Source organism: Phacochoerus africanus, chromosome 11 (assembly GCF_016906955.1).
Source record: "Phacochoerus africanus isolate WHEZ1 chromosome 11, ROS_Pafr_v1, whole genome shotgun sequence".
Taxonomy (NCBI): Eukaryota; Metazoa; Chordata; class Mammalia; order Artiodactyla; family Suidae; genus Phacochoerus; species Phacochoerus africanus.
The window spans coordinates 21334349-21344612 of record NC_062554.1 but is presented as its reverse complement, the minus strand read 5'-3'; the positions used below and the strand labels follow the sequence as shown (position 1 = coordinate 21344612).

At 43.2% G+C, this 10264-nt stretch overlaps 1 protein-coding gene across 1 annotated transcript in view; it reads left to right on the top strand.

The window, feature by feature from the left end:
* Positions 1-408: 408 nt before the first annotated feature.
* RAB38 (RAB38, member RAS oncogene family) overlaps positions 409-10264 on the top strand; it is a 66014-nt gene continuing 56158 nt past the window's right edge. Inside the window, exon 1 of the mRNA XM_047753855.1 lies at positions 409-711. Within this exon, the coding sequence (XP_047609811.1) occupies positions 510-711 (202 nt within the window). The 5' untranslated portion in view covers positions 409-509. The remainder of the gene's footprint in view (positions 712-10264) is intronic.

Below are 10264 nucleotides of genomic sequence, written 5' to 3'. Positions count from 1 at the left end.
CTCTGTCTACCGTCAGGGATGGTGGCGAGGCTCTTGACTTCTAAGAGCCCTTTGTTCAGCCAAGTTTGTTAATATCTTCTCCTGCAATTCACTTAACTTTTTGACACTCTCGCTCGCAAAACTTGGAAAATAAGACGCACATCTCCAGCTTCGTTGAGAAAAGCTCTTCGGAAACTGTAAATCGTGAACGAATAACCTCTACAAAAGGCATCTGCACGTGAGCCGACCCCCCACCCCCTCTTTCCAGGCCCGGGAATCGCTTGGGTCTCCTCCCTCCTCCAATGCCTAGAGGCGCGGGGTAGGAAGGAGGATTAACCCCTAGGCTCCTGTCTGGGCGTTTCTCCAGGCAGCTGGGGAGGAGTTCCGCCCCTCGCCCCCGTCCCGTCCCGCCCCGACGCCTCCACTCCCTTGCGCAGGCACGCGCGCTCCCCGAGTCTCTCCCGCCCAGGCCCCGGCTGCGCTTCCCCGGCCCGCTCTGCACCGCACCGCGAGGCGGGCGGGCCGCCAGGATGCAGGTCCCGCACAAGGAGCACCTGTACAAGTTGCTAGTGATTGGTGACCTGGGCGTGGGCAAGACCAGCATCATCAAACGCTATGTGCACCAGAACTTCTCCTCGCACTACCGGGCCACCATCGGCGTGGACTTCGCGCTCAAAGTGCTCCACTGGGACCCGGAGACCGTGGTTCGCCTGCAGCTCTGGGACATTGCAGGTGAGCAGCCGGGGAGACGATGGGGATGGGAGCGCCTCGCAGCGGTTCTCCAGTCCCAGGGCAGCGGCTTGGGGCCAAGTGGGAGACCCAGATCTCCTGGGCGCTGCGTCGCAAGAGACTTTCACTGGTGGGCAGGAAATTGGGTTTCAAAGAAAACTAAAGTTTTCTCGCGGGCGCGCGCGGAAACTTCAAGTGCGTTCCCTGGCACTTTGGGGCTGTTGCTTTATCTTCCTCTCACAGCCTCTCCTGGGATCTCTCAGCCGCCACCCCAGGAACCCTTAGGGAGACTATCGGACTTGCATTCAGTTCTTGGTCTCCAGCTCCTTTTCCGGCCGCGGGCAGTGGTGCCGGTGACGCGGCCCCTCCCTGAGTGTCCTGCCCGCCCTTTCTTGGCCAGGCCACTGAGGGGAAGCCCCTAGACCGATTCACAGCGGGAAAGGGGAGAGTTCCAGGCTAGAAGACTTTCCCAATTTTTGTTTCAAGGCTCTCTCCTTATTCCAGCTTTGGCCATTCCCTTTTCTACCCTTCGGTCAGGCCAGGTTTAAGTTCTCTGCTTTGATAAAGCCAAGGACCTTTCTGCATATGTACTGAGGGCAAAGTATTATTTATTGAGGGTAAAGTATTATCCCCCTCACCCCAGTCATCTGTGAAAAGCAGCTTGTGTATATATTTTAGGGCCACTTTTGTCTAAAGGTCTAAATGACATTAGCTACAGATTTCTTTTTTTTTAGGACACACATCTTGCAGCCACTTAGACTGGCCAATGTGCCCCTGAAAAAGACTGAAAAATACCTTTCATGACTTGTGAATCCCCATCCTCAGGGATACTAGTCAAGTTCATTACTGCCAAACTACAACAGGGACTCCTAGCCACAGATTTCTAGATTTGGCCCTAAAGTTCTCACCGAGAGGTCTGGAAAATGAGAAGTATCTTTACAATGTTTGAAATCAGATTTTGATTCCTAGGGTTGGTACAAGTTAGGCCTTCAGCCCAATATACAGGTGCAGAGTTAGTCCTTGGACCAAGGCTGTGTGCAACCTGGGCATGTCCAGTCCTTCCTTGTAGACCCCCCTCTGTAGCTCACTAATCTGCTCTGTGGCTTCAGACAAGTCCCTTCAGCTCAGCTGCATCTCTGTTCAGTGGAGGGCAGTTGGGCAATGACAGTGCAGGAAGCTTCCTGCTCAGAAGTTTGAAGATCTTCAGGGAGTCCCTGTGGACCCTTCAAACGGTCTGCCTCACTTCTGCGTACCTCATGGTCTCTGGCACTAGGAAACTTTGTAAGTGCTGGACCCAAACTGGCCACTTTTTCAGAAGGTTCATTTTAGCTGATGCATTTGACTGGAAACTCTTTATCATGCCTTGAAACGAGAACAAATGTGGAACATTTTTGAAAGGGCATTTCTGGTTCTGGGGAGTCCAGTGCCTCTTTAATCATGAGCTGCCAGGTCTTATGATAAAACTCTTGGCATGTGAACAGATTCATGCCTTTGGTGTCATCTTTAGCAGCTCTGGTAGCACAGAGGTCATCAGAGACCAGAAGATGCCATAGGCCACTATCTGATTGGGCTTTATATCTGGAAAATCCACTGCGAGTCTGTGCACTTTGCTACTGCTTGTCTTAGTGTTTGACAAGCCATCTGGCTGCATCTAAGTCTCTAGGACCCGGGTTAGAATTAGCTTACTCTTTGAAAGGGGATGTAGCTATAATTTAGACTTTTGTGTGAAATGCAAGTAAGGATGTAACCTCAGACGTGTTACATAATGTCTGTGGATCTAGTGTCCTCCCCTAATGGAAAATAGTAGGGTGTAGAGATTAAGAGCCTAAATTCCAGAGTTGAACCACTTCTGTCCAAATCCCAATGTCCTGGGTGATTTTAGGCTATTTCTCCAACTTTCTGGTCTCAGTTCCCTTATCTATAAATAGTCAGGATGCTTCCTCCCAACAAATGAGAGATGAACAACCAGCAAATGCTAGATAAACCCATTAATACTTACTACCTTGGAGAAACACAAGAACACAAGGATGGTTGTTACACTAGCTACTTTTTTTTTTTTTTTGGAGCATGCATAAATACTAGCCAGGAAGAACATGATAGAAATGTACTGATTAAGTCTTATTAAAGGATGATTCCTAATAAGTGATGATTACAGATAATCTGGTCCAAAACAACCAGCACAGTTTTCCAGCTTTATTTACATTACAATTTAGTGATTTCATTCCCAAGCTGAGAAATATCTCCTGAGCTGTGGTTCTGGACCAAAGCTGCCATGGAGGCTATAGTCTCACAAGTCTGTGTAAATAAGAAATCTGGAAAGTCAGTTCTACAGGTACGCTGGTGAGCACCTTCTCTGCAGGGAAGCTTCCTTTTCCTGGAGTTCTGATATTTAGTGCTAACCTGTTGAAGCCCTGTGGGCTGAGTTAGAAGTTGGGCAGCAGGCAGAGCTGGTTGGGGGGAAGCTGAGCCATTGTGGGAAAAGATGATGGGAGCATAGTGACTGAGCAAACTGACTTCTTTCAAGCTGCATAGCTAGTCCTGTGAGGAGTGAGTTCATATGAAATCCAGTCTCGACTGCCCAGCCAGGCTACAATCAGTGACATGTATCTTATAGCACTTTCAGATCAGTTTGTTTGTCCGACCTTGGGGAATGCTTCTGTCTGCTTTGTGGTCACTTTTGGTATGTGTCTGAAAAGAACAGGTAGTGAAAACTGGGAGAGACTGACTTTGAGGTCACCGGAGGTGTGGATGAGGTAGAGGGGACATGCCCTATCCTGATAGGATATTAGGTTGGTCTATTGCAGAGGGAATCTTTGCTCAGTTAGACTTTTCATATCCATTTGGTTCAATGCCAAGTAGGGTCTTATTTGTTTAACACATTTTCATGATGTGTGTCTTGAGCCACTTAGACTGGCCAGTGTGCCCCTGACAAAGACTGAAAAGTACTTCAGGGCTTGTGAAGTAGTCCTTGAAACCAATGTGATGAATCCTACAAAGTCCAATTGCCCTGAATCCCAGTGATCCCACTGCAGAGGAACAGCTGGGTCCACTCCGGCTTCAGAAACTCCTGATAGAGTCAGAGAACTTAAGTCACTTTGCCCAAGGCCACCCCGCTAAGAGGTAGAAGAGCTGGATTTGACCCAGTTCAGTCTGATTTGGAATCTGGCCATACTCTTGAGGACCACAGGCCTGTGAGTACCTGGTGCACTGCTGGCCCATGTCGTCATGCCCTCTTCCTCTTTAAAGGCACTGCTTCTTTAGGGCATGGATTATCCATACCTTCTCTTTTCTATTTCTTTTTTTTTTTTGGTCTTTTTGCTATTTCTTTGGGCCGCTCCTGCAGCATATGGAGGTTCCCAGGCCAGGGGTCGAATCGGAGCTGTAGCCACTGGCCTACGCCAGAGCCACAGCAACGCAGGATCCGAGCCGCGTCTGCAACCTGTACCCCAGCTCAGGGCAACGCCGGATCGTTAACCCACTGAGCAGAGGCAGGGACCGAACCCGCAACCTCATGGTTCCTAGTCGGATTCGTTAACCACTGCGCCACGACGGGAACTCCTCTTTTCTATTTCTAATGTGTTTTTGGACATTAATCATTACCACTGTGCAGAGAGTGGACAGAAATGAAAATCTATTTCTGATTTGATTCTTGGTTACAGGGTATTTTCTTTTTATGGATTTATCCCCCCCAAAATAAGTTCCCATTTGAGACTCACCTTTCCTACTCCTCTCCAAACTCTGATACCATAATTCCTCCGCTGGTAATTAGTAGTCCACACAACTCTTGATTTGCTTTGGGAACCAGCTGCAGAATTAGGACACTGATAAAAGAGCAGTAGCTAACATCATTTAGGCATTTATTCTTACAATTGTCCAAGCAGATTTAATTTTTAATTTCCAAGTAAAATAGCTGGTTAGGCGGTAGGGCTGGAATTTAAAACTTGGCCATTGAATCCCCACACTCAGCTTACTAACAGCTTTGCTCTACTTCCCAAATTTAAAAATGGAATACTTTAGACCATATTCCAAATATATTCTAATTATAGGTATTCTAAAAATGTAATACTTGACATCCGGCAAATCATGAAGTCTTGCTGGATCTTAGTTGCTCCATCTTTAAAATAGTGATTGTTGGGAGTTCCCTGGTGGCCTAGCGGTTAAGGATTTGGCATCATCACTGCTGTGGTTTGTAGTCCACTGCTGTGACGGGTTTGACTGGTGACCTGGGAATTTCCCCATGTGGCTGTTATGGCCAAAATAATAAAACATAAAATAAAATGGTGATTATTTCCCTGTGACATCACACATTTGTATCATGTTATGTCTTGCCATCACAATCAGCAATAATATAGTCTCACTGTGCCCAGTTAGTGTTTGGCAGCTTATTCCAACTTCTTTATTACTTACTAGCTTTGTCTCTTGTGCAAGTTGCTTAACTTCTATGCCTTACTTTCCTGTCTATAAACTGGGGGCAACAGCAGAAATTGCATATTAGAGTTAAAGGACTGAAATGAGTTAATTCATGTAAAGCTATGCCTGACTCATGTTAAATGTTAGCTATTACTCTTGTTGTTTTAATTGTTATTACAAACTACTTTCACATACATACATGTTCCTGCTTGATCTTCCCAGTGTTGGTGAGGGTATAGACAGAGTAGATTTCATTAAACCTCTTTTATATTAGAGAAGATCAAGAATTCAAGAGGTAAGGGACTTACCCAAGGTCACGGGAGCTCTCATGTGGCCGAGGAGAAGAGGAACAGTAGGTCTGTTTAACTCCATCTTTTATGCATATATATGAGAGAAATGACCACGTCTGTTGGTCATCAGAAAACCCAATTCTAGATTTAACAAATACAGTAGAAAATAAATTCAGTTGCAGATAATTTATAGAATGCTTCCTCCCCAAGTGAAAATTTCACTGTAAGATTTTCCTAAGTAATAAATTCCCATAAATAGTTAAAATAAGATCTGACTTATAAGAAAACTATTTCCCTGAAGGGCACATTTATACTAACTTTACCCACCTGAGCTTTGTGACAAAGCAGCATGGGAGGACATTCGCTATTCAGCAGGCATAGCTAGGGTGGGAAGTAGCCTGGGTCTAGAGTCAGGAACCAGGAGACACTGACTCCCCACATCAGTGGTCCTGAGAGCCACTGTGTGGCTTTAGAGTTTATAAAATGCTTCCACATTGTGAGATTCAACTGAGGGAAGAGTTTGGACTTGACCATCTCTTCAGTATCTATTTCTAAAAGGTAATTCTCCAAAAGGTTTTAGAAGAAGTTTCTTATATATCAGTGTTGTAGATCTAAAAATGTAGAAAGAACTAAGTTTGGCAACCACTGCGTTGTGCAAAAAATAAAAACAAAAATGTATGTCAACTCCGGGCTACTTTCTGTTGGGCAGTTTATTGCTTTGTTTCTAGCCTGGCTAATTATAGATTTTCTAAATACCATGTGGATTAGCACACTCTATGCTTACAAGTAAATAAGATGTACACTGAGCAAAACAGTGGACTTTCAAAGTGGGAGGGGAATGCACCTCAGGGCTTCTGGCAGGACCATAATTAGAACCTCTGTCTGTCACAGACACTGGGGCATTAGGCATGTGGGAAAAGTCCCCTCATCTAGGTTTTAGAGGGCTAGTTTTGATAGGAGGGCATGTAGCAGCCTGACAAGGTCTCATCCACACCTTTGTTTGAGAGAAGGAGGGATTAGGGGGGATGGAAGGGTAGGAGCAGCTCCTATGTGTGTGGTTGGTTTCCTCAGCAAATGTAAATATTAAATGCTTGCTACGTGTTAGGCACTGTGCTGGGTTAAGGGGAAAACAAAGAAGGATACAGAATTGAATGAGATTCTTGACCTAAAAAGTTCACAGTTTTGTGGGCATGACAGCAGGAAAGTAAATCACTGTAACAGTAAGTAATGTGTAGTGATGTAGGTAAGTCTAAAATAGTCTAATGATGAGAGAGGATTAAGATGGTGGAATAGAAGGACTGGAGCTTAACTTCTCTCCTAAAAACAACAAAATTCACAACTAAAAGCCGAGCAATCTCCACCCGAATGGACCGGAAACCTTAAAAATGATACCCTACTTCAGAAGAAAAAAAGGAGGCCACATCAAGAGGTAGGAGGGGTGATTTCTCGATATAAACAACCCCATACCTCCCGGGTGGGCAGCTCCACAGACTGAAAACTAACTGGTTCACAGAGACTCACCTACAGGAGTGAGAGTTCTGAGCCCCACATCAAACTCTCACATGTGGGGATCTGGCATGGGGAGAGAGAGCCCCTGGAGCATCTGGCATTGAAGGCCAGGGGGGCTTGTGTGCAGGAGCTCCACGGGAGTGGGGGAAACGGAGACCCCATTCTTAAAAGGAGCAAACGAACTTTCACGTGCATTGGATCCCAGGGCAGAGCAAGGTCTCCATAGGAATCTGGGTCAAACCTGACTGTAGTTCTTGGAGGTCATCCTGGGAAAACAGGGGTGAATGTGGCTTGTTGTGAGGGAGGGACATTGAAGGCAAAGCTCTTGGGAATATTCAGCAGCTGCCTTTCTCTGGAGGTGGCCATTTTGGGAAAATCTGGCCCCAGCCATCAGTCAGCACTGAGAAGCCCCAGGGCAAACAACAATCCAGGTGAGATCACAGTCCCACCCCTCAGTAAACAGGCTGCCTAAAGACCCCTCAGGCACACAGATGCCTCTAAGCCCCACCCACAAGAGGGATTAGAATCAGCTCCACCTACCAGTGGGCAGGCATCAGCCCCTCCCATCAGGAAGCCTACAGCAAGCCCCCATACCCACTTCAGCCACAAGGGGGGCAGACACCAGAGGTAAGAGAGGCTACAACTCTTGTATCTGTAAAAAGGTCACCACACCAAAAACCTATAAAAATGAAAAGACAGAGAACTATAACTGAGATGAGGGAGAAAGGAAAACCCCCAGAAAATCAGCTAAGTGATGAGGAGATTCTCAGTCTCCAGGAAAAAAACTTTAGACTGTTGATGCTGAAGATGATGCAAGACATTGGAAATAAACTGGAGGCAAAGATGGATAACTTACTGGAAACACTGAGAAAAGAGATACAAGATATAAAACTTAAACAAGAAGAGATGCAAAATACAATAACTGAAATAAAAAATTCACTAGAAGCAGCTAACAGCAGGATACAGGAGGCAGAAGAATGAATAAGCGAAGTGGAGGACAGATTAGTGGAAATTACGGATGCAGAACAGAAAAGAGAAAAAAGATTGAAAACAAATGAAGAGAGTCTTAGAGAACTCTGGGACAACGTTAAATGCACCAATATCCATATTATAGGGGTGCCAGAAGAAGAAGAGAGAGAGAAGGGGACAGAAAAAATATTCCAAGAGATAATAGCTGAAAACTTCCCTAACATGGGAAAGGAACCACTCACTCAAATCCAGGAAGCACAACAAGTACCATATAAAATAAACCCAAGGAAGAATATCCCAAGACACATATTAATCAAACTGACCAAAATTAAAGACAAAGAGAAAATCTTGAAAGCAGCTAGGGAAAAGAAACAAATAACATACAAGGGAACCCCAATAAGGTTATTGGCACATTTTTCAGCAGAAACTCTGCAGGCCAGAAGGGAGTGCCATGATATACTTAACGTGATGAAAGGAAAAGACCTCCAACCAAGAATACTCTACCCAGCAAGGCTCTCATTCAGATTTGAAGGAGAAATAAAAACCTTCTCAGATAAGCAAAAGTTGAGAGAATTCAGCAGTACTAAACCAGCCTTACAACAAATACTAAAGGAATGTCTCTAGGCAGAAAAGAAAAGACAGCAACAGGAAACAAAAATTCCACAAATGACAAGGCTCACCAGAAAAGGTATATATACAGTAAAGATAGGAAATCATCCATGCACAATTATACCACCAAAATCAAAAATCGTGAGAAGAGGTGGGTACAAATGCAGAATACTGGAGATGCACTTGCAATTAAGAGACCAACAACTTAAAACAATCTCATATACATATAGACTCATATCAAACCAAAAATCTACAATTGATACACAAACAAGGAATCTCTGGAGAAGAAATATATCTCATAGTAAATAAGTGCATAATCCACCATGAAGGGGGTCATTTGACATCATTCTTGGAGTGCTGAAGTCTTCTTAGATCTGATTCTGATTTCCTCTCCATCAAAGAATTTATGATAATTATAATTAAATAATGCCACTGCGCTATTAAATAATACAGTTCTACAACTGTATTATTAATAACCATTTCTCTCCATGGTACAATATAAGGTCTTAATGTCTTGTTTATCACATCACCTAGAATGGTGTAATGCCTTTATTGAAGAATCAATAAGATGTAACAAATTGTGAGGACATATTTATATAGTTACACTGTTTTTTAACCAATTTATGCATTTTATATTTTACTTATTTTAAGAGGGTGTATTATTTTTGTTATTCTTACCAGTTAAGTTATTCTTTTTATTATGCTATATAAAATATTTAATGGTATATAAGGCTTTCTTTTTTATAAATTTTAGTTGCGTACTATACACAATTTTAATATAATGCTAATTTTTAAAGAAAAATTAAAATGTAATAGGTAATACTAAATAGTAAAGATGAAAGCCATACAAAATGGGATAAAGCATAGAATAAATTTCCTATTTGTCTCAGCATATTTTCCATTCCACTTCTCCAGAGCAAGACACTTAATCTATTTCTTAAGATCCATGATATAATAATCTGTCTGAATGTAACTGTGTTTAAATATATGTATTTTATTCTGTAAAAAAAAAAATTCTGTGATAATCTGTGTGGGAAAAGAATGTGAAAGGGAATGGATGTATGTACATGTATAACTGAATCTCTTTGTTGTACAGCAGAAATTATCACAATCTTGTAAATCAATTATACTTCAATAAATTTCTTTAAAAAATGAAAAAAAAAAATAGTCTAATGATGCAGAGAGGCTCCTGTCCACACCACAGCCATCCATTCCCTGAGATTAAACCTGAGCAGATGGAACAAAGCCTCTAGCTAGTGTGATATTTCCTGTGCTCTGACCTAGCACCAGTTACTCCTTGTGAGTGACTTTAGGGCCACACAACTTGAGACTGAATTTCATCCTGTGGCCCCTTTTAATTCTGTCTCTTTCTCCTGAAGAGCTCATGCATTCCGCTGGCTTTAAGTTCATGCCAATGACTCCAAAACCATGCACATAACTTTGCCAGACCTGCAATTTTGTCTTCCTGCTGGACGTTGCCTTTTAAATATCTCACATATATTGCAAAATCAATGTCACAGCCAAGTTGCATAAAAACTAAAATAGTTGTTTCTTTTCTATTAATAAAATAATATATGCTCAATGTAGCAAAAATGGAAATTACAAAAGAAAAAATAAAACAAAAGCAAGATAAATAGAGAATGTCTACCATTAACTTTTTTTTTTTTTTTTCCATTTTTGGCCACCCCACAGCGTATGGAACTCTCTGGCCAGGAATGGGATCTGAGCTGCAGTTGAGACCTACACCACTGTGGCAGTGCCAGATCTTT